The sequence below is a fragment of the Bombus vosnesenskii genome, unplaced genomic scaffold (assembly GCF_011952255.1).
Source record: "Bombus vosnesenskii isolate JDL3184/JDL3185 unplaced genomic scaffold, Bvos_JDL3184-5_v1.1 scf7180000013348, whole genome shotgun sequence".
NCBI classification, from domain to species: Eukaryota; Metazoa; Arthropoda; class Insecta; order Hymenoptera; family Apidae; genus Bombus; species Bombus vosnesenskii.
In genome coordinates, this window is record NW_022882984.1 from 587099 (window position 1) to 613266 (window position 26168).

The 26168-nt window shown below is 39.2% G+C and overlaps 1 protein-coding gene across 1 annotated transcript in view; it reads left to right on the forward strand.

Annotated features, from left to right (window-relative positions):
• LOC117236337 (peroxidasin-like) overlaps window positions 1-25089 on the forward strand; it is a 343800-nt gene extending 318711 nt beyond the window's left edge. Inside the window, exons 8-9 of the mRNA XM_033499179.1 lie at window positions 942-1081; window positions 23596-25089. Of these exons, the coding sequence (XP_033355070.1) occupies window positions 942-1081; window positions 23596-23699 (244 nt within the window). The 3' untranslated portion in view covers window positions 23700-25089. The remainder of the gene's footprint in view (window positions 1-941; window positions 1082-23595) is intronic.
• Window positions 25090-26168: the final 1079 nt, after the last annotated feature.

A 26168-nucleotide genomic window follows, 5' to 3' on the forward strand; every position in this document is an offset into this window, starting at 1 on the left:
ATTATATTGGCTTCATTGTGTAACGAAATTCCGGAAACATTTCTGGTTGGTATCGTTCCGTTGGGTTTCTTCCAGTGGGTTTGGGGCTGTTGAATTTCCTTGTGTTACAGCTATATCGATCAACTTTATTGACGTATCGTATGTACCCATCAGCTTTGGAATAATATATAACAATACATTCATTTTGTAACACGTATTTTGTAGTACAGTTTTTCCCAGGGCTTTGATTATAAAATTACGAACAAAAAACCTGGAAATGATTTTATTCTCTTAGTAAATATTATTACAACTACGTATTATCGTTGCGAGGTTGATTTTCCGCATGAATCGTGTTTCAATGAAGTTTTTCACTTGGTTCTGATTAATTACTCTGCAAATACCATAATAAATACAACAGCGCGCATGTACTTTTTACAATTACTATAAATAAAATGATGTACGATCTGCCAGGAATATTTGTCCATTAAAATACGAATATCGCGACCAATGAACAACTAACCTTCTTCCCATTATCATCTCTTTTTCCATCATAAGCACAGGATATCAACGACGAAATCTAGTCAAAGTTCTCAGGCTTCAAAGCCACGAGCGGAGATTGAATGTATTCCACGACGATTCTCTGGAACGGGTCAACGACCCAGGAGTAGAATAACAATCCATCCAGCCGCCATTCTTCACAGGTTTTATCCGCCCTCGAGCCCCGCCGTCTTTCCGTTTCTTCCTCGACCTTTCCGTTTCCTCTTCGCTCGTCCTTACCTTCTTATTCTCCGCTCAAAGCAAACTCCTTTACCTCTGGTCATTTTCCGTGTTTGCCTGAAAAGCCAGCAAAGAGCAACCAAACTGCAAGAAGCCATTCGCGTCTGCTTTTCGTTAAACGATGAAACCACATCGACTTTGTGGTTTTCGTTGCTATGTGAGATCGTTTCTGCTTTCTGTTTCAGCGTGAAGACTGACATGGGCGCCAGCGGCGCGATATCCAGGCTCTACATTGCCAACGCGAATAAAAAAGACAGCGGGAATTACAGTTGCGCTTTGGCGGATGTCGCGGCAGCTACCACGGTCTCCGTCCACGTGTTAAACGGTACGTTTGTTTCTGGCCAACATTCGATTACTTTCGAACCATTGTATTCGCTGTTGCGTACCACTTTCTATCATCTTCTTTTTTTTAGTCTTAATACAAATTCTCTTGATCCTTTCTCAAATTGGTTAACTCCAGCTTTTCATACTTTAGCGTCGAGGCTCTTGATTCACCCCGACGTTATGCATAACAATTTCATTAATTTTCTCTACTTTCTGTTTTCCGAACATTATGAAATGTATACATTGTCTTATTAAAAAATGTGATAAAATAATTTACACTTATTTATGAAATTACAATATACAGGGTGATTGGTAACTGGTGGTACAAGCGGAAAGGAGGTGATTCTACGCGAAAAAAGAAGTCGAAAGTATAGAATAAAAATTTTTCGTTTGAGGCTTTGTTTTCGAGAAAATCGGTTTTGAATTTTCGCTCGGTACGCGTGCGGTACGTTATAACGGATCTCACTGTAGATGGTTGTCTCGATGGAAAAATTGAAAAAAAAATTATTATTCTATATTTTCGACTTCTTTTTTCGCGTAGAATCACCCCTTTTCCCCTTGTACCACCAGTTACCAACCACCCTGTGTATTCGTGAAATGTTTCTATAGATGTTTAAGCATTCTCGCAAGCGTGTGTGCGTCATGCATGAACTGTCGAAAATGTAAATACGTGTTTGTATAGTCAATATTTCAGTAGCAGATGTGTATAAGAATGGCAGCCATTATGATAATTTGGTTCGTTGAAAGTGAAAGTTTGTAAACTGTTGGGTAAATTTGTAGATATCCTTCGAACACCCGAATATGTTAATATTATTGAAATTCGAATATTTCCTGCGCAGAAAGATAATTTAAAATTTGTAAAATATACCTGTGAATACTTAGATACTTAGTTATTTCTCGCGGAATTCAATTTCATTATTTTATAATTCCTTCACTGTTTTGATCATGTACCGTAAATTTCATTATTTTTATAGACGAATATCTAATAATTAAATCGATAGCTATAGGTGTCAAAAATTTATAAAATCACTCGATCGTTCAAAAAATTGTCGATCTTCGAATTATTTAATTGCTGAATTAAGTAAAAGATAAGAACGACTAACGATATTTCGATCGCTTTCTAATTGTACATTGTACAAGCTTATTACCATTAAATAACATTGATATACTTCATTTTATACGATTACACAGGTACAGAATTCAGAAGCATTAAGGCAGTTTTTCACAATCAATCATAATGTCGACAGAAATGAAGATTTAACCATGATGTATTAGTGAAATGTCGCTATTTCGAATGACAGTAGTGAAGCAAAGTGATTAACGACACAATCAACCAGTGCATGACACGAAGTCATTATAAAGTGATTAAAATTCCAAAGTTTAATCGTAAAATATAAATATGGGAAGGATACATTCGTTTTAACGACGATTGCACGATTACGATCGCTAATAAACGTCAATATACTGTTCTATTTTATAATTAAGCTTCTAATTTCATCATTACAATGGATTAAATAATTTAATTTCTACTTTGAAATAATCTTTTCAAATTCAATATAATTATTTTATTCGTATATCTATGTTTTTACATTTTTTAAGATTTCTACTTTTGAAGAACATTTACAAAAGCAAATTGTCTTGCACATAGTTTAACATCGGCGATGAAAGTGTCAAAAATTCCAGTTATACGATACAAGAGAATAATGAGAACTTTTAAATTCGAATAATTATAATAATTTTTGCAATAGGAGGAATTAAATTTTGTATCTAAAAAAAAAAAAAAAAAAAGGTTTGTGGAGCTGTTATTGTCGACGTTTCAACGTCAAACTATTTGCCTTCGTTCGCGAAATTTCAAAAACGAATATTAGGACGGAGTGTTGGAAATGAACTGGCGGTTGTTTGAAATAAACTGGCCTTGTGCATTAGACGCGTCGAACGGTTCTGTGTGTCTTTTGCGGACAACTTTGAATACACGTCAAAGTGAATTACGCGGCATAGCCGAAAATTATGCGCAACGACCACGCATATTCCGCGTTTAATATTATGTCGCATAAGTAAACAGAACAAAAACACGCGAACCAGAAATTATGCGGTATTTCCACGTGGATTTGTAAATTCGTTTACAGCCGTGTGAATTTATACAAAACAGAATTACACATAATTCTTTTACTTGTTCGTTCTTTGTGGAAAATTTAGAAAAGCTGAGGAGCACGGATCGTGGTGTGTAAATTTTAAACGAAAATGACACAGATTTTGAAATTAAATTGAAATTAAATATTTGGAATTAGAATCTTGATATCGATTTTAAATAGCAGATATCCAGCAGATAGATGATTTTTATCTTGCACAAGTTGTCAGAGGATTCTGTTATAATTAAAAGCGTTCCATTTGTCTGAAGTAGAAAAATTTTATTATTTCATTTATTATTTCATTTTATTTATTAATTCATAAATGTGGTTCTTTTCGCACAAAGGAACAGATCAAATCAACGCAACAAGGACTCGAATGATAAAACTTTAGATATTAATTAACAAATTATTCGACTTTCCAAAGCATACAAGCCATTTAATAAGCATGTAGTATCATACTTCTACAATCGCTGTAAATGTTTCAATTGGAAAATGGTTTAATTGGTTGGAACGTAGTAATTGAAGGTTTTCAGGCAGATACTTGTTTACCGCAACTCGATTTGCGGAGATTACAACGGTCAGCCTTGGAAAAGACTGGAGAGCTTAATCTAACGCGAGACAAGCCACTGTTCGATAACAATGTTTCGTTTCGCTATTGTTGCTTACGAATTCTTTGTGCTTTTCGACCATACATTGAAACAGCCTTTTTATATAATTAAATTCTCATAGTTCGCAGAACAGACATTTTGAAATCGTTGACAACGTTCTATTTAAAGTTCTGAATTCCGTTTTTCGAACGAATAATGCTGCCTTTGAATTTTAATCGCAGAAAGACAAGAAATCACTGAAAATTGTTTACACATATTAATTGTAAAAATGTGACGAAGTTGATAATCAACATATTCATACCATATTTGCAGCAATGTGGAAAATTGTTTTCGTATATATGTCGGGTTAACGTTAGGTTTAGGGGCGTGTAACGAATCCTCGTTCGGACTAGCCATCGTTGTTGTACAATAGAGATTATATTTACTGCTATAAATATTGATTTTTACAAAGTTTGACAAATAACCGTGGTATTCGAGATATTAAAGACAATGTTCTTAGGTTCAATAACGAATCCACGGTCAACGGGGTAACTCTTTGTTAAACGTAGAATATATTTCGAAGCACAAAGTAACGTTTGCTGTGATGCTCGGTATAATACTGCGCGTAAAGACGATGCGAAAACTCTGCAAGGTGATCGCAAGAATAAAAGACTGATGGAAATTTTCCTCTCCTTACGATCGCGTTCGTTCGTTGCATATTGGCCGGGGATACCAACAAAATTCCAGCCGTCGTTGCTGGGCAGACCCGCGTAGAGCTGACATTGCTCCTGCCCGGGGTTTGATTGTTAATACAACGTGTGTCCCACGATATTGGCACTTCTCTGTTAGGTAAAAACGTTCATCCCGTGACCGTGGCTACGTTCGACGACCAGTCGTGTCACCTCGAGCCCAAGCCCACTGTCACGAATCTCGGGCAAACATAATCGGATTGAATCATAACAACTACCTCTAAGTTTTATTATTTAAGTGCAGCTATAATAAATACTCTGGACTAAAGTATTGGGAATCTTCCCAAAAATTGCAAAAGAAAGGCCCCGATGTCCTTTCATCTCCGACATACATATATAAGAAAAATGTGAGAAAGTTGCTAATCGAGATACCTAGGTTGCGTTACTGTATTTATAAAAGAGATACGGGTTAAGGGTGTACATTATTTTAACGACACACTGGGTGTACCATTCATTACATTGTATATTGCGTTACATTTTCCTCTTGTTCAGCGTTTCCTCTAGACTGCGTCCAATTTTCTAGAGGGACCATCTGTCCTTTTTCCTATCCCATCTTCTTTTTCCTCTTACTCATATTAAACTTCAGTATCCTGGAAACTGTACGTGGAGGGTAGGCGTGTCTCCACCTGCAACGGGGACTTTGGTTTTAAGAAACTTTGTAATTTCGTAACTGACGGCGTATTTATGGCGTTACTAATCAAAGCTCTTACTTAGGAGTTTTGAGTTAATGGCTCGTGGATCATACAAATTTTAAAACGATGTTTCAACCTAAAGTTTTTATTTTGCGATCGTGAGCAAATTCTATAATTCTTCCGATATTTTCATCGATTTCGTACGACACTTTTGTCCGGAACGATCTTCGATTCAACCAACACACGTCCGAAGCCAATCATTTATCGTAAATATTACGCATAATTGCGAAGAAGCTATGAAACGATATTTCAAACATTTCAGCAATATCGAAGAAAATGATACGGGAAAGCACATACGTCGACAACGAAGTATCGTACGAAAGAAATTATTTCCTGTATTCTCGATTTATTTTTTCACCTAGGAATCGTGTCCTTGTCAATTGCACTATGATTACTGCGACATCCCGTGGAAGCGACGCATCCATCGAAGATAGTAAATGGAAGGTTAGAAGCACAACTATAATATACAGCACGTTTGTTTAGCAGTTTATCGAGCAGGTGATCTATCGGGTGTGTGTCTCGGTTAGAGCGAACGCTGGGGCCTCTGTTTCTCACTGATAACGGTGTTTGGGAGGCTCGAAGGGGAACGAAAGATTACAGCCACCTCTCGCGCGCTACCGATAGAATTTTCCAAGCTTGTGCACGGTCGATAATTCATTCTCTATGGCTTCTCAACGACGTCGCTGTCTATTATTCTTCTTTCCTTTTCCTTTTCGTTCCATTCTCTCTTACCCCACATCGTTTTCGTGCCGTTTATGAAATCCAAGCCCGTGGAATACGGATGAGTAATCGAAGAAGTTGAGAAACACGACACGGGGGCTCATGAAGAGTCTGCCAATGACGGCTCGCTCGATTGCTGTTCGCGGATACCCGTTTCATCTCGATTTTCATTTCCCTCGAGACATTTACATAACCGACCATGTCATCCAACGGGGAACTGCCGCTGCAAGAAAATAGTCTACCGTCTGCTGTTAAGCACGCCGGACCGGAAAGCCACTCGCCGATGCAACCGAACAACTTCCGATCGAGCTCTGTCGCGCAATTTCCGTTCCACTCCTTGTTCATCGTTTATACCGCCGACTTGGACTTTTCAAGAAGTCCTCGCTTCTTCTTGCGAAGCTGCTTCGGCGAGTAATTGTTTTGCGAAACGGAGTTTCACGATCGAAGAATAGGACGAAGATCGCCATATGTATCCTCGCGAGAATATCTCTATGCTGATTCGAAATACGATCGTCGAGGATTTCGTGGAAATTTTTAATTTACAAGGAAAGTAACAATGAAAAAAGTGGTAGAAACAGTGGGAAAAATTAGGTATTTCTTTCTGGATTTCGTAAACATTCGCGTTTATGAACTGTGAATAAAATATTAACCTTTTTACCACCATTTATGCTGAAGTAATTACTTGCAGAAAAACTCTACATCTTTGTTTATGTATATTCGTAACCTGGAGACCGCTGTTACGAAGAGAATAGAATTTAGTGAAACAAAAATATTCTAAATAAGGAGAGGTCCGTATTATTGTGCCCTTGAATATAAATTACGTTTTGGGTTACAAGGTCTAGGAACAAAAGAACTAATAAATAGATTTCTGTTTATGTTCTTTGTGGCCTTTAGCTAAAGCTGTAAGGTTAACATTTTTGCTAATGTTCTTTTGCTATAAATATATGAACGCACACCCTATTTTTCCATTGTATTATGACACTAAGAAAGTAAGGATTTGAATCAGCATAAAGTTATACATTATATTTATACCTTTATTTATTTCAATATATTTTTCTATTACAAATTCATCCATCCGTTCTTCTATCAGTCAACCTCAACGATATAAATTGAACTCACTTTGTAATTAGCTGATAAAAGTTGCAGCAGAGTATACATGCGTATAAAGATATTTCTTAAACTGCAAGCAATACGTCAACTCGTTGCACTATGAGAATTTTCTTGATTCGATGGACCAGCAACTTCGATATTGTTTCTATATCTATGATCGTCGTGTGTTAAAATTATCATGATTCTTTGCTTCTTCTTTTGTAATTACATCAACGCGAGTAGAATGTGTATATTATGTTATGACTCACATATTGTACGTTATGACAACCATGCACGCAAAAATATTTTACAAAAACATCTACAATTTCACAGATAATAACGCAACGTCGAATACAATGCCGTTGGCGAATTTGACAGTTCCTTAGCCCGAACAACATGTAACTGAAAAGCAAGATGTAGATATACTTTGATCAGAGTCCCAAGAGGAAATAGTGATAACTCAAGAAAATGTAGTTGAGCCACCTTCAAATGGTTATTCTCAGACACACGAAATAGAAGTACGTGATTTGAACACGTCTAAACATCCTCTCTACTTAAGCCTGCACGAATCAACGAGTCTTTTTTAGAGCATATATCCTTGCACATTCGGAATTAGTAATGGTACTTCACCTTCAGGATTTACGTTAGGAGAAGCTCTCTATTATTCTTTTCACTTTTCTTACAATTTACCGTTAATTTCTGTCGTTCGAAAATGGTATCTCACTGGGGGTAGCCATCCCCGTGTTACTTACCAATTAAGCTAGAAAAATTTACCAACTGCCCAGCTGGACAAATTGTAAAGTATAAATTAAATAATACAAAAAAAAGAAAAAAAAATTCTGTCGTTAACATATATCGGTATCATCGTACGATATTATCTCACCACAAAAGAACGGAACGACGATAACAAGCAGATACTTTCTGACCACCGCTTGAGGGGAAAAATAGCACAGGACGATTCTGACGACAGATCCGAGAACTTGTGATTCGTGAAGTGCGAGGCCCCGAGCTCTTTGTATCGCTAAGTTTCAAATTTATTCTGCCGTTCGTTCGCTTCGCCCTCGTCAACCGTCCTTTCTCGTTCCTCTTCCGGTTTCCGATCCTCGAGGAAGCCACGGTGTTTCGTATGCGGCTGGCCCCTTCCTCCTCTGTCACCGGTGCTCATGCATGGCGTATTCATGGAAAAGTTCTTCGGAGATATTCAGGCCGACTCATTTCCCTCGCCGAGTCTTCTCCTTTCGACTGTGCCGCGCTTTTTCTTCGCTCCCTTCCTTTTCACCCTCTTGCTCTTCCAGTTTCGTCGCGATTTTACTCGAGATTCTCTAGATTTCCCTTTTTACCAGATCGACCTTTGAATCCTTCGCTTTACGCACGATCCGCAAAGCTTTGTATCATCGCGTATACGCGGAGCCCTTGTCTCTCGACTTCGATCCATTTTTCCGTAAGTTGCTTGTCTCTCCGTTTACGACGGATGATATCGATGCAGTGGAGAAAGAGTGCCTTTATCTTGTATCTCTAGCGAAGCGTTTCTACAACCTCGGGTACTCGAACCGGTGATCGATGCGCTCTGTTATTTGTGCGACGCAGCACGTAAGTTGCTCCTTTTCGGCCACTTTGTTTCCTCGCGTCTCTTTTCCTTGCTCGTGAGTTATTCGCCACGCTTTGTCTTTCCAGATCGTTTCGTCGGAACACGCGTTACGTGAAACGAAACGCGTAGATAATATATACGATTTCTGAGATAAAAATTGCAACAGTAGTACTACGATGTTACCCGACTGGATCGACGCACCACGTGCGTCAGTAGATTGTAGTAGACGAACAGACACTAAGCTTCATGTTCCTCGTTAAGTAGGTATACAATATTCCACTTATAAACGGCATACGCAAATTTACGTCGGTTCTTGAGATTTAAAAGGCAACAGTCGCGTCATCAGTGCTAATTAGACAATTAAATCGTTACGACATATCCGTCAGCGAATATTTGAATTTATGTAACGTACGGGTCTTATGTACGAGACTGAATGTATCTGAGAAATATATTTGACGTGAAAAAGATGCAAAATTTCGTTCCGTATTTCCTATAATATTCAACATTTTCGGGTTGAGAAATTTTCTAATCCATTATCAAAATTACCGATTCGAATAATCTGCATCTCGTAGTTAAATAAAAATAAAACACGGAATGCTCGCATCCACTCCATTTCATTTCGGAGCGCGTTGCATTTCTCGGAGCTAAAAAGCTGAGCGGCTCTGTGTATCCGAGTGACTTCCTGCCAGCATCGAACGACGTTGCCCCAGATTTCTCAACCTCTCTTCCTCCTCCGCTTTTGGAACAACGTAAGCCCCCGGTAACTTTTGTATCCGGAGGAAAATCGAGTGTAAGTCGAATCGATGAGGCTCACCGTCTCACACGATACATACGCCGCTAAACGCGGGCTTTAGATCGGAAGATAGAAGTGGCTTTTGAAGTTTCCAACGAAGAAGGGTGGAAACTGCTTCTCGCGGGGCTTTTCGCGGCTCGGACAGCCCGGAAGTATCAGAACACCAGCCGCGGAAGTATCGTGCATTATTTACCATGGATTACCATGAGTCGAGTCAGCGAGCCGACCTGATCATATTCGCGGCGAAGCTTCCGTTTTTTCAAAGAGACGAGGCGAATAACGAAGACCTGGAAAACGAGACTATTTGTTCCGCCACAGTTTTTCCGCGTCACGGGGAACACCGTGATTTAAGAGCGTCGAGTCGAAATTGGATAAAGCGGAGAGAGGGAGGTATAAAGATGTGAGATACGGATGATTGACAGACGAATTTTGTATCTCAATTATAAAATCACCCAGATATTTTCCATTCTTATTCATATGATGCTGGTTAATAATATTAGGTTGTCGGAAAAGTGTCTTTCTTTTACAGACACGTCTTTCGCAACGGCGTATCTTTATACAGACATGAAACCTAATCTGTCGAACGTTGTGATCTTTATTTTGATAGAACAAAATGGATCATACGTAATTCGCTAAAATAATATAAAGCGGAAAATGTTGTGCATCCATTACTTCCTTACAAAACGAAAGAAACTTTTCGGACGACCTAATACGTTTCAAATCGCTCGAAAGCTACTGTCGCTTATTTTATTGTTTCGGGTGAGGAATAAATATCGAGGTATAATTTAGCGACAGAATATTTCTTACAGAATAGAATGGTCCGCGATAATTTTTCTATTACCCGTATCGCTTTCTCGTCGCTCTGTTTTTCGATAATCGCGGAATTCTGTGATTAATCTCGTTTCTTGGGATTGTAACCTGGTCCTGTTTTACGAAGGAACTAAAGCATAACTTATCTTTAACGATATTCCATCGCAGTTTAAAGAATTATATTGTTCCAATTTCGTACCAACGTATTCGCTAGCAGCCAACGGCGGCGAATTCGCAGTCTACTCGCGTGCACCTTGCTTTCGACAAAACGACGAATCTTGCCGAAAACGCGAGAGAGTGGTACGACGTGGAAATTCCGTGCCGCGATTTCCGGCGCGAAAATGCTCGGACGATTACGTTTGCCACGGCCAGAAGGGTCGATCGTAATTCGCATGTTCTCCAACTGTCGTTTTCACGAGAAACGCGACTTGGTCATCGTAGATGGACACACGTAGAACGCGTGGACGTTTGACGGAACGTTCGTAGACCAGTCAGTCCACGTGCGGAATTCTCGAAAGACTGTTTCAGGGCTTCGAGTCTACACTGATTTCGAATGCGACTCGCGACTGCTCGACTACTTGTCAAGCAAATTCGCATTACTTCCAGCATTATTCTGGCCGTCCTTGTAGTTACCTGCATACAACACCTCAGGCAATAACTCTGCGCTATCCGCGTCTTGCATACACATCGCTCTCGCGCGTCTTCTCGATCTAACGCGTCCAACGCTTTTGGTGATCGAGCGAGAACACGACAAAACGAAGATACACCGCTTATGCAGGTATATATGTATTAGGACCGTTGTTTTACGTCGTAGATTAGCCAAAAAGAAAAAAAAAGAAGAAGAAAGGAAGAATTAAGTTGGAAGAGTCGTTTCGTCATAGTTAGCAAAATTATTCGATAAAGTTTATTTTTGTTATTATAGGAAATAAGATATATTGCTAGTAATACTCTCTTGTAATTCAAAATTTGCTACATTCTGGCAAATCGTTTTTGCCATGTTCTCGTATCTGGGCTTCTCGAACTAACCGAGAATTAGATATCGAAGCTTTAGACTGTCGTTTCGTAACTGAATTCGTAAAGCCCTCTAAACTCCCACTTTTAATTTAGAATACACAAATATATTTAATATTCATCTCTGCATCTCCATTTAGATTGCTCCGATCTCGCTAAATCCTCCAACTATTTAGCATGCGAGTATCTCCAAATCTTCGTACACAAAAATCTCAGTAAATCTTTTAATTATTCGACGTTGAAGTACCTGCAAATCTTCATGCAGGAAACTGCATCACCTCCGAACTAATCCGCGATAAAATCTGTAACAAATTTACCGATTGAAATATCGTTTTCTCGACAAAAGCTTCCGGCCGTAAATAGCACGTCTATGAACCGCGAAACGAAATTAATTACGCGATAATACACGTCGCTCGAGTATTATCTTTACGCGCTAGACAACGGTGATAATTTACAGCGCATAATTATACGTTGTTTGTCGAGTATCGTGTACAGGTGCGCCCGCGAGCATCATCCTAAGGTGGAAAGAACGGTCAGGGATGGTTTTAATTTCGATGCAGCGCCATCCCGCCACTGTTTCCTTCTTCTCTTTCTTTTCTTTACAATTAATATACATTACCCTTGGGGTACGTGGCGGTTATTAATTAAACGTGAACCACGCTGCAGATGAAACACATTAGTCGACGTTATCTGCCCGAGGGTTTCGACGAATCTCCCTTGTCCTTACCTCCCTTTCTATTTCGCCCCTTCTCTCAACCTCGATTCTTATCTTATTCTATTGTCTCGATTGCTGGAAACCTTCCGTGAAACTATCGTGACCGGTATATACAGGGTGTCGCGAAACGGGCGTGGCTTTTAGTTAAGTCGTTTAACCTTCAACGTCTCGAAATTTAATCTCCAACTTTCCACGGAATAATCAAACTCGTTGCGTATTACGAAACAACAGCGATCTTTGATACAGCAGCGAAGAAATGAGAAAAATCGTGTGCTTTAAGTCCGGCAAGAAAAAATATCGAAAACGAGAATATGACTGGAATCACCCTATTTTATATAAATTTCACCTAGTGAAAAATTCATTGTTAATGTTATATAAATTTTTATCTGCGTATATTATTTATACATAGAACATTGTACGTAATCTGTTTGACGTGGAATAGCGTAGGTTTCGTGTCCGTTCTTCGGACGCATTCTACCGACATTTTCGGCGCTTCGATTACTTCAATAATACTTTTCATGCAATTGTTTCGTTTTAGATTAGATCTTGTGTATCTTGACAGAATTTCGTAGAAATACGAACAAAGCGGTTGGATAGTGCGTTGGAAAGACGCGTCTGTTCAAATATACTTCTTCAAATATACGTCTGTTCAAATATATTTAAATATACTTCTCGCGAAAAAGACGTCGTTTGTTTCGGTTCGTGAATCTTGAGAAACACAAAGTGTAAGATAGAGCTAAAGATTAGTCAGTTCGTCCGTTCGTCTACTAACGTAATTTCTAACGTAAACCTAAATCGTTTACGACCCCAACAATTTACTTCAAACGAGATTTTTGTACATGAATATCCCTCGTTATCTCGACGCATCCGGAATCATACTTTGTAAGTATCCTTCAGATATTTCGTGACTTTCCACGGTAGTTGTCAATGCCCTCGAGTCGTTTCGAAAACTAATTTGCCGGTGGAACATTTGAAGGGTTGAAACGGGCTAATTCGAGGGCAGAGGGGAGAATAGGGGTGCCCCGGGGGCCACGTTTAACGAATGAATTCGACCGTCATTCGAGCTCGTAATGAATCGTTTTGCGATTATTATTATTATCGTTTTAATCGTCCCGCGGTTTCTCCCCGTGTGATTCCAGGAGGGTAAATGCCATTCGTTGACGATTTACGGATTTAAATGGAAACGCTTGCTAACTCTATTCAACTATACTGTTTTCCAACGGTTTACGGACCTATATTCAACTTGTTAATGATTTCGATACCAGTTTTGATGAGTTTCCAGTTTTATTACTGCAATTACAGATATGTCGAACTCCTTTTATCAAAGTATCCAAATTAACACGTTTCAAAACTTCGTTCCAATAAGTTCTTTTTTTCGTTCGTTTTACATTAAAATATAAACTATAATATATAATATACGTCACAAATAAATAATATAAATAAATAGTTTTAGAGATTATATAAATTCGATACGAATCGTTCTAACGTTTTGCGAACGAAATTTCGAAATAACTTCGATATAAAGCAACTTATTATCGTACTTGTTACAGTTGCTCGTTGTTAATCGTTGTTAAAATTTTTAATTCATGCGTTACGTTCGTATCAATTAACAGGCGTATAAGGAAATTTCAAGCACCAAACTTTTATCCAGCATTCTCAACTTTGCAATTAAATTTCGAATAACATTGCGTCGAATGTTGCATCTCTAGCAACTTTTATTCTAAACGCACAAGCGATAACAATACAATTCTTAACGAGAACAAATAAAATCCTATTTTACAATAATTTACGACGACGCTTTCTGCGATTTTAATTCTCGATGACGATATTCCCGCTACGAAACCTCGCTTAAAAAGAAAGGTTCGAATAGCGGATCCGCGAAGCGTGCGGAGCATTGAAAAGAAGCGCAACAAAAGAAGCTGAACAACATGAAAAGCTCGAGAAACGTCTATCACGTTGCATTTCGTGGCGTTGGTCCTACTGCTGAAACACGGGTACCCGTTTCCCGAACGCCGGATTCGTAAAGATAATTGTCGGCTGCACACCACGATGCCCGAATGGAGGTACACGCTCGAGAAGAGTCGAGTGGAAGTGGGTGGAAGGTTCGCAAGTCGCCGTAAAAATGGAAGCAAAAACGTAATGAAAGCCGAGTGGGGAGAACGAGAGTCGGGTGTAAGCGGTTGAAGCGAAAGCAAAAAGGGGCAAATAAAAGGCTAAGAGAAGAAAGAAGCAGAGAGAGAGAGAGAAAGAGAGAGAGAGAGAGAAAGAAAGAAGTTGAAGACGACGTTAGGGCGTGAGGAAGATAGGAAAGGTCTCGTTCTCGAAAATGAGCAGTTCTTGGCCCAGTTAACGCCTATGAGCAGACAACCGACTGGCTATGGAGTGCTTGGTTCTGGCATGGAGACGGGGTTAGGGAGGTTATTTCGCGGGATGTCACGCCCTGCCCATTAATAACCCTAACCACAAGCTCTCGAGGACTAGGATGTGTCCCCTCTCTATCTCTTCTTGCTGGTTTCTCCTACGGAGTCATGGTTTCTCTCGCCGGTAGAACTCACCCTTCGTAGCCAGCCTCTTGGTCCTCTCATGGTCGCTCTCTCTACTGGGCGAACCACGTCGTCGTCGACGACGACGACGTCGACGGGGACAACGAGCGTGAGGAGTTTGCAAAGCTCTCTCCGCGAGACGTAGTTAACGGAAGCGGTGTACGCGGTCATGTATAATAGACAGAAGGTATCTCCAGAGGGTGCTTGGCAGCTCATTTCGCATACGCCTTTTTTAGTGATCTCGTCCCACGTTCCTCTCCTCTTTCTTTCTCTCTCTCTCTCTCTCATACTTTTGGCTGTGACTGAGAAATCTTCGACGTCGAGAGTCGAGAGTCTCGCGAGCAACAAACTGCGCTTTTCTCGTTCGTCCCCCGGAGAATTAACCTGACGAGCTAGGAGAACACGATGCTAGCCATGCTGATAAGTTGAAATGGAATGGGAATTCTTTAATGGGACGATGTTTGGAGAATTTTGATCGGAAGATTTCGTTTGGACAAAGAGAGACCAGTTATATGGAAAATTGTTCACGTACGTATAACGTGTATGCAATTTTCACTGAAATCAAAATAGAAATCCAGCGATGGAATTGGAACTTCCTTTCGCGTATTATGGAACTTGTACTATCTTCGACGATCTGTCAAAATTTGCGTATTATATTGTTTGGAATATACTTTATCGTATTTATTGGAAGATCGAACAATAGTAAATATTGAAACGCAGTTATGAAAATAGCAATGCTGCAAGCTGTATCGTGATAAAGTACCGTACGTCGAGTCGGTACGTTGTAATGTGTTTCAATAAAATATTGCAGACGTATCACGCACTTCACGTGCCTTGCTACTCTCGTTGATTCTTTATCCAGAAAAATCGTGGCAGTTTCGACATTTTATTATTTCCTTAATGTTTATTCTCCGTGCAGCAGTAAATACTTTTTCTTCTACAAAGTTGTCAAATATCAAACAATCGATGATAATACCAAACACTTTGATAGGAAAATACTTAAGAAAGTAACTTTCAGACTAAAAAGACATTAGAGATAAAAATTCCATTTCTTTGAATTAAATATCTTTCAAAGCACAAGTCCGCTTCGCATTCGTTTGATTTCGTATATTTTCATATTTTTATTCAAAATCCGAGGAAAACTATTTGTTGATTCAACGTACTATACAAGAATTAACGCAGCAAGCAGATGTAGCACGGTTTGACGGTAAATTTGCCAGTTAATCTTCCGTTTGGCAATGGTTTCATACTAAACAGGCAAAAGTTAATAATTCGTGTCGTCAATTGATAGTTACCTTGTTATGTCAGTTTACCTACTTATAGCAATGTTAAATTAGAGCGAAGAATTAACTGAAAATTACGAATGCCCCGCGAATATTGCAATAAAGTATGGTAAACAGATGTGAAGGACGATTTGTATTCTGACATAATTAATTGGTAATTAGCCGATGATGGAATGTTTCGGTATCGTAATTTGTCGCATTTCGACCAATCTCTAATTGTTTCGGTATACAAGGAACACGTATATGTTTATTCATCGATTTAATGATATATTAGTACGTTACATAGAATCGTATAATTTATTCCATTTACAAACGTCACAGCTTATTTTTATGTAGCGTACAATGATACTTAACGAGATGATGAATACTATTATGTCGCATAAAATTTTATTACATTTACCAACGATGTAGTTTATATATAAAATATAGAAAAAGTGGTTTTACATGTTCGTCTCTTGTAATCTTCTTGTTAAACCATAAACATCGACGCTGGAAAAAATAATCGAGACAAATGAAACACAGTCGTTCACAATTTTTTTCAGAAAGACCAGAATCTTATCGAGGTTACAAACACTCCTTACCATATAATATATAAAAAAATATAAAATAATAATTAGTAGTATAAAGTTTAACACGTTCGTACTTGCGTCTACGTAAAGGGAAAAGAAGAAGAAAAGAAATACGGTGAGAAAACAGCCCCCATTCGAGATCATTATTTCTACGTTAAATTCAAGTCTCGATTTTTTTTTTTTTTTTTTTTCTAACAAGAAGAAACGAAACAAAAGGGAAACCGAGGAACGAAGGCGAGGCTTGAATTCTAATTGCAGCCCGGGTGTTTTCTTATTGACGTTGCAAATAAAATCTGTGACTAGCCAGTGACGGGAAAGAACGAACGATAGTTTCACGAGAATTTGCAACCGCGATTTAGGACGTTCATCGTCTTTATTAACGATGCTCGTCGCCGTGGCGCGTCACGCCGGGTTGAATTTAATTCGCGGCAATTTGTAATATTGACTGTGCAAATTATTTCCCCGGCCGTGACGAGGTTCTCCGCCGTGCTCAACAAGTTCAAGTGCCACTTCCGGAACCCGCCACGAGTGCCCCGGCTGCACTTCATGAAATATACAAGATTTTTCACAACGCCACGACCTTCGTGTTTTAGTGTCGGCAGAGCGTTTTAAACCTGCGTTTATTATAAATGGCCGCGAAACTTCGCCGTCCCACTGCGGAGGCTTAACGAGACACGTTAATATTTCCACTGTGTTTCCTTTCTTTTTTTTCTTTTTCCCTCAAATGTTTCCCTCGCCAATTTTCGTCTACATTCCTGGGAAATACGGAAACGCGCTTGTAAATATTTCTTGCGTTCTTTTAATTAATTAAAAAGATGTTTGTTATTCTGTTACACGGAGAAGGTGCGGCGTAAATTCTTACGTTCCGTTTCTAACAAAATTGAACAATCCATTCCGGAAACTTATCGCGATAAACCGGCCAACTCGTAGAAAGAAAACTGTATTTATACGTTTGCATTTATGAAACAAATTGCGTAATAAAAAGTGTAGACGCCTTCATAATGGACATAAAATAACGTAATCGAAAATTGTACCACGTAACTTGACGCTAATTCCTCGTATATGTAATTTATGCTTCGTTGTAATTTGTATCTAACTCTACGAAGGATATATTAGCCGTACGATAGATATTTCGTTATTAAATATTTCAGCCTAATTTTTTATCTTTCTTTTCAATTCCGTTTGAAATTATTCGGCTTCTCTTTTAGCAAGACAGCTCTCGTTGAAAAATCGGTTAAAATAGAATTTACGAAGTGTATAACAAGAGAGAGAGAGAGAGAAGAATCGAATTTCTAGAGTTCGTTTATGCATCGATTACCCAATCTCTGTGCCATCCACGACTGCGATAGAATCCTGGGATCTGTAGACAAACGAGGCTCCACCTTTCCAGCTCAACTTCTCAACAGTACTCTAGAAGTGCTCGTATTCTTTTACCAGAATATTCGACAAGAGTACCATCCTCGGGAAAAGACTCAAATCGGTTTTCTCGGAAACGTGCTCGATCGTTGTTGAACCAGTGAAATAGACTTGTATTCGGACGATGATGCTCGAGACGATTATATAATCAATTAAATAAATTAAATAAACATTTCCAATCGCTCATAAAAATTTGCGCCTACATTTTATAAAGAAACGATCTCTTTTTTGACAAAGCAAAAAAACAAAGTAAATTTCTATAACGATACGTATTTTATGCTTCAACGCGTATGACGATAACCAAGCCCTCAATTCATTTGGTACATTGCAACACGTTAATTTTGCAGTAGAATGTCGTAGCATTTTATTTCAATAAAATTGGCCTTTTATACAGTGTACGAACAATTTTGTAAACGACTGCATATGCCAATAAGAAATTGTGCTTCTTCTATGTCAAAGTCTTCTACTCTCAAAGATAACAAATATTCGTATGCTTTTTGTAAACTTACAAGCTTTTGTTATATAAATCGAAGATGACTCGAACAAGGTGAAGGAGGTACCTTATCATTGAAAACAAGTTTACCTTCATCTCGAACACAGAAATCCCTCTCATCAGTGATTTGCACGGACAAAGATAACGAAAACCAATAATTTTCGCTTCGTGAATCATCATGAATCTTCACTTTCGATCAACTTGTATATTAGGCTTCTTTCGCCGTGCCATTTAGGTTCTTCCATTTTAATCAGTGGATCCAGTTCCGTAAGAAAGTCTGCCACGCGAGAGGGATCGATGCCTTTATAGCAGTTAGGAAAATAGGTTCGTTTCCTTGGTCGCGAATGAACGGTTCCTTCCAAGATACGCTGTACCCTGAAAATCAGAAAGAGCCAATTAACGAAACGAAGATCCGGAGCTAATCGCGAGACTCGGCTTACTAGAGTCGAACGTAAACAGGGTAGTAAATTTTTTCAACTGCGTCACCGTTTAATTGAATATCGAAAACGATTGCAGGAGTTTTCTGCTCTGAAACCAGTTTGGATATGAAGAGGCTGTCGCGCTGAATCAGCTTCTAGACGTTTGAAACTTGGGTTCTCGGTAGAAAAAATAAATATTGTTCGTGAAAATTTACGCGATTATTATCAAAAATTTAACGCGTACTTTATCGGTATGGCGAATCTTAATTTATGGTAATTTACGATGAATGGAGGAGGAAATTGTACGATGTTCGCAAATAATATCCGCTCGAATCATGAAAAATATATCGATGAAAAACTGGATACTTAAATCTTAGGAGACGAATTAAATGAATGTTGACGTGGCAGGCTGTAATCGGTAGAGTAGCGGATAAAAGCGAAAAGAAAGCGTGTGCTCGTATTTTGCTGTGCATCCAAGTATAATTTAGACTATCGAAATTAATTCTAGGCTATGATCCATTTATGCTTCATTGAGCCGATCGTTAAGCCTCCTGCAAACGTTGCAGCGGTACAATATAGGAACACTGTTCTGCTTTACGGCGATCTGATTGCAATTTCGTGGCTGTGAATTTCACTTGAAGATTGTTTCGTCGATATCCATAGAGGATAACGCTACGTTCATCGCTACGTAACATCGCGTCTAACATTAAGTAGAATTTCATGAAACTAATACACATGGAAACACGAACGAGCTAATTTTTCAATAAAAATTAAATTTTGAGAAATTCGATTACATTAATAATTTATTACTGAAAATTCTCAATGCGAGAATTGATTGTAAATTTTAATAAATAAAAAAAAAATATTAATAACTTGTCCCGTTGACAGAGAAAATACCACTGATACGTTTCATTTTATTTTTCTAATGTATATGGGATGGAAGTTATACTTTCTCGGACTGAATTCCGCTAATAAGAGAAATTCTTCCGTTTCCATCGTCCTCTGCAAGAATCTAGCACACGCTAATTCCAATGTCCTGATTTCCGGTAAAATCCGGCGATGACACGTTTATCGAGCGATTCCCTGCTGGCTTTTAAATGAGATTTCTCCGCGAATTTGCTCCCGATGTTCCACGTTAATTTCAATCGCGTCGCCTTACATATAATTAAACGAGGAAATCGAATTAAGAGTTCTTAAGCAGGCGGAGGGGAGATCAGAGATTAGCGAAAAATCAAGAACCGTACATTAATCCGGTCTAAGTCGAGGCCTCACGATATATTTCCATCTCTCTGTCCCTCATCGTCGTCCATCATTTCTCACCTCATATTTTTCCATCCCTTCGCGCTACATTCCCTGTCCCACTTCTCTTTCCTCATTTCCTTAATTGCTGATCCCTGCACGACTTTTTCGACCGGAATTCCGCATTCTTTTTCCCTGAACCGTGATAAACCCAGATACCGAATCCTCTTGAGACTATATAATATCGATTTCACGGCTTTCACGGAACTGAAATCATTAAAAAAGATTGCGCCATGTATTGCAAAATAATCTCTATATGGAGATTCCAACCGTTTCGATGAAGTTGTCGATGAAAATATGAATCTGTATAAACGTCCACGGCCTAGTTATATATCTCTCGTTTATGTTTAACGTCAATGGTATTCTTTTTCCAAAAGTTGTTCATCTGTGATACGTTTATAATTTCAGCTCTTTGTTAATTTCAATAGATACGATTTTCGTTGAAACTTGAAACAAGATTCGCAACAATACGGTGTATTATTCACACGTGTGTTAGAAATTTGTCTCGTAAACTACGATCACAATCGAAACAAATCATTCTATTATTGAAGGTCGATGATATTTTTGCTCGATAAATCCCATGTTCTATGAAGAATAGTTCAATTTATTGAACAACGTATATCTGTTCGAAGTGTTAGTCGATATGTGATTAAATGCTAGCCTTTTTATATTTGTAACGTCGTTTATTCTGCCAGCTTTTTCAATGTCACTTCTCTATACTATCAGCAGTATGCAGTTGAATTTTAATCGATACATAGATTTATTTTCTGCGAGGATTTTTAACAATGCGATCGCAATTGATACGGCTTCGTAAAGCGAAACATTTCAGAACCTGTTCGATCTTCTATTTCAGGCACGTTACAGCAATTCAAAAGCGAAATCATAGCTGACGAAAAGCTGTTTCAAAGAATCGTACATTTTCTAAACTTTTAAAACGGTCATTTAAATGTATATACAGGGTGGTTGGTAACTGGTGGTACAAGCGGAAAGGGGGTGATTCTACGCGAAAAAAGAAGTCGAAAATATAGAATAACAATTTTTCGTTCGAGGCTTTGTTTTCGAGAAAATCGACTTTGAATTTTCGCTCGGTACACGTGCGGTACGTTATAATGAATCTCACTGTAGATCGTTGTCTCGATGGAAAAATTAAAAAAAAAATTAAAAAAGATTTTTATTCTATATTTTCGACTTCTTTTTTCACGTAGAATCACCCCCTTTCCGCTTGTACCACCGGTTTCCAACCACCCTGTATATCTACAATCATACAAGCGAAAGAGAAAGTCAGTCGAATCGCAAACTAAATATACCGTTTCAAATCTTTGCGAATTTATATTGGAATATAAAAACTTTCTTTGAGTGAAAACGTTTTCGTAAGCATCTTCGTAATGTCGAAGCCGCTGGTCTCGGACAAACTCTTTCTATGATTTGAAAACCAGTAACTGTTGAGAATTGTGGATCTTAATTGCCGAAATGAAAGTAAAGCAACACTAAGGTTACACTTAGAATTCATATTAAAATAGTTTTAGATTTATTTAATAAACGATTTGCAGGATCTCGTTTTTCGAGACGTCGCGCACACACATACTTCCACACACTCACATTCACATACGTGTGTCATTACTACGCGGCCAATCTAGTCTAGCACACAAGTCTCTACCGGTTTCTACCCTTGGACCAGTCGCGTATTGAACGTATCAGTGTAACATTTTTTTTTCTTTTTTGTACGCGGAGAAATCCTCATGGACATTCCGCTGTTGCTAATAATCGAGTAACAGCGGAGTAGTGTCGGACTCCTAGCGACTAAAACTTCACGATGACCATCCTGCGCGTATGACAGGAGTGCTCCAGGAACCTTTTATGAATTATCTTCCGTTGTACCCCCTTCCCAGTCCTAAAATTCTCCGTCTGTTTAGTTTAGGGGGTGCCCTTAGCGCTATCGCCCCTTCTAGTCGTGGTCCGTTGGGACGGCGATGAAGCGGCTCTGGGCCGCCTGACTGCCATCCTCCTCCATCGTCTTATCCTACAAGGGTGAGAGTTTTTCTTTCTCTCCCTTACTGCTCGCTCGCAGAAGAGGCGGACGACCTCGTATTCCCGTGGCCCTCTCAACGTCGCTTCTAAAATCGCCGAGGGGGTCAGTCTTTCGCCTATGAAACGTATCAGTGTAACTAAGTTTCATATAAAGTTGTTGGAGTGAATTGTGATTTATGTGTGTTCGTTCAGCGTGTATTCCATTGCGATTGCTGAATTCATAATAAAGTTTAATAAAAGCAAAATTGATAGTTGCGTTACGACTCGGCTATTTTATCTTGTCATCCAACCCTCAAGTTTACGTGACAGTCGCGTAGGCCTTTCTTCCGCGTAACTATTTGGCTGAAGAATCGACGACGCATTGATGGTCTGTTTATGGTTCACCCGATATTTCTTAGTCAATCTGTCCACGATACTACACTGATAATAAATAAACTAATTATTAAAATTCTCTGACACACCAAAATTGTATTATATTTGATTGAATACGAGGGAAAAGAGATCAACTGCTCGCAACTATAAATCAAATATCGCGTGTTTTAAAAATTCTTAAGGAGTATCTGTTGAACATCGTTGCTCCACTGCGATATAATATATGTTTCCTGATCCACAAACTCACAACCATATACTTCGAGATTTCTAAATCGTGATACGTTGCAACTCCATGATCCTGATCCTTCCATGATCCTGAGAGCCATTGATGTTGCGATACACCGTTTAAATTGATCCAAATCGGTGATCGAGATTGAGATCGTTGAACTCCAAATTCAGTTCGGATTCGTGTATTCCGGGAATATGTCAGATGGATTCCGTGAATATACTGGGTAGATTCCGAGAATATACCAGTTGGATTCTCTTCACCCCAGGCTAGCGGCTACCTTCGATACCCTGTTTGTCCAAATCGTACGATCTATCTATATAACGCGAGACTCGTGTTTTATACAGCGTATATTATTGTTATCGAATTTAATATTTAACATTTACCGATCCAGAGGTAACATGTGTCTGATGTATTCTTATTCTTATGATATTTGTACGACTTTGGTATCTCTCTTTTTCTTCCATTTGTCTATCTGTGTCACGTTGCTTTCTGATATTGCCGTTGTACGATCTGCTCTGCCTTTCTGCTGCTTCGTGAGTGTCGTATTCTTGTTTCACAGAGATTAAATCGATTTCCGGTGATCCTGCGTGTTGCCGGTGCCTTTCGTGCTTGGCAAATGTTGTGTTCTCGGTGCTTCGTACCACGAGGGAGTCGCTTCTTTATCCCTCAGCTTATACCGTATTCCACACTCTGTTCGTTCCTTTTGCATTTCAGGATGTAGCGGCGTTTTTATCTATTTGCAGCTTTCTACATCTACCTACAATGTCGAGTAACGTATATAACGCAACGGTTAGCGCACGTATAACATGTTTCGCGTATTTTTTATAGTGGATAATTAAATCGATAGTTTGATGATCGAAGTCGTGTCAAATTTTTCGACAGAAAATTCCTAGAATTAATTTAATTCGTTTTATTTTACATCTACTATACACAGATGATTCTACGACGATCGAAGTAATCGAAATATCGCATATGTTTCAGGCGAGAATCCAGCAGCCATGCAGCACGGTGGTTGCGCGAATCTTCAGGCGACGTCGTTCGTTCTCATCGTCATCACGATGCTATTCCCGTCGCTTTTCAGGTGACCGTGATGTCCTAATCACTCTCTGGGCCTGCAGTTCGAATGGTGCTAACTCCCTTCATTCTCGCGGCAAATGGAACGCGAGAAAATTCCGAAGAATCCAAAGTAATTGTCTTTCCCGGCCCATATGTCGAGCTTCGCAAGGAACGGACGCACTTTCGCATTCGAAATCGATTTTTACACCGAAAGCCGATAAGCAGCAACCAGCCGAATCAATTCCGACTCGTGATACGAAGAAAGAAGACAGTAAGAAATCAGCAAAAACTTTCTCCATGGTATACGCAGATTATTATAAGACAGAGAGGGAAAGAGAGAGAGAGAGAGAGGGAGAAACGTTTGTGCTGAAACCACTGTTTTACACGAGATGTCGTCAAAGGATCCGATTGTTCGACAAAGGACTTTCCTCCCCCTTTCGTTTCGTTTCTTTTTCAATACATCGAACTGCATAAATGGAAACGCGAAATTTCCCCGTGACAGACAACGAAGTTTTCCCCTTTATCGTGAACATTCGTCGATCCTGTTTACCGAGCTCAAGGTTCGCCCATCTCGTCTACCATATCGTACGTGAATTTCCACGAATATTTTTGCGTATGGCGGTTCCAGCGGTTCGCTTTGAACGCTGCACGATACCAAGAGAGGATTCTCCATTGCCTTTTACTCGGTCGATCTCTTGGTTCGCATGTAAAGATTGGAAACGTATCCTTGTGGGTTCATACTGCGCACGAACATTATCAAAACGAAATAAAGATAAGTCGAACGTGAATTATCGTGATTTGAAATTCGTTCAAGCAGATTAACATATCAATCTTTTTCTCAGAACGAAAATCGCGGCTCTTCCCGTTCCTTCCGACGAATAATTCTATTAAAGAAAAGAAAAAAAGAGAAAAGAAAGTGATTTGACTTGTCGCAGTTGAAACGCCGGGAATCGAACAGAGTTTATTTCTTTGAAACTGAAAAAGTTTTGGGAATAAATAGCGACCTAGAATTGTTTATCCGAATGGAGCACGCGTGGTACACGAACCGTGCCAAAAACAGGCGAGTACACGTAATACTTTTTATCGTTGTCATTCTAGTTTCATCGAATGTAATTGCATGTTCCGGTCTTTTTAATCCTCAACGCGGCATCGTTGCATTAGCATATTTACTTTTCAAGTGTTTTGTTTTGTTTGGTGTTTCTTCTTCGACACGGTGATAGCTTTTATCGCGTAAAATATACAATGTCAAATGAAAATAAAATATATTCTAACGTAAGTTATCGCGATCGCTTACGACCCGCTGATAACGATTAAGGGGTTACAGGAATCGAAGTGTTTTACAAAGAATTTTATATTTAAATACGTTTCGATTTTATCCAGAAGCTGATGAATTTTTTTACTTTACCAACGATCAATTTAACTATTGTAATATTAAACTATTAAAGTTTGATTAAGTTCGACAAGTGAACCCATGTTCGAAGCCTTTGTGGTTCACGCGTTGAAGAGTTTCGCAAAGAGAATATTTTCTTCGATTGCATTTTTTCCAGCTTGATCAGGTTCCAACGTATATCCAGGGAAATCGTAAAGCAGAGAGGTTAAACGAAGCAACGCTGGCCGAATAACTTGGAGACTAAATTAAAAACGCATCTTGCCAAGAGATATTCACCGAGTTGCGAGAAACATCGTTTCTCGATTATTTGCAAAAATCTCCAGTCGATAATTCTGAATCTCATCCGAATATTTCATAGGGATTTCATCCATTGAAACAGTGAAAATCAAACGTGATGCTTCTGAGATGATTTTCGCATCTAAAGCACATCGATATTCCTCGTACGCGTTCTACGTTCATGCGTGAAAATAAAGGGAATAGAGTCTCGGTCGATTGAACAATTTACGCAGCTCGCCTGTTCCATTTTGCGGGGGTTTCGCGCGAGTGAAATGCACAACGGCGGATTTGGCAAAAAGAAACGCGAACGACAGACGCAAACATTACGGCGATGTGTCGCGCAAGTTGAAGCGTGAAATAATGGTTGGGCCGTGGGCTCTTGAAATTATTACACGATATAAAATACTCGTTTCTACGCGGCGCCAGAAGCGTTGTTCAACCGGCCAGACAATGACCGTTCATAAAATTTCGAATCACTCGCTTAGCCTCCTCTGTGTTTATTGCGCGCGACTATGCAAATTTGCTTTCACTTCGCTCCGCCGCTACAAATTTAACACTTTGATTACCAGACCGTTGCCAGGACAATCATTTTTGCATCGGTCACTGGGCCCCACCACCGACTGGTTAAATGCGCTTGTATAAACGCCGGATATACGCGATCGATCTGTCCAATTCACGTCCGCCCACTCTATGACGTACAACCGCGCGTATTAATCGCTTTTCTCGCACATCGCCGATACCTTTTATTTTTTTTATCGTTTTCTTTCCTACTCTTTTAGTTTCATGTACGCTTCTTCGATGCATCTGGCGGGGAAATGGTTGACGCGAGTCG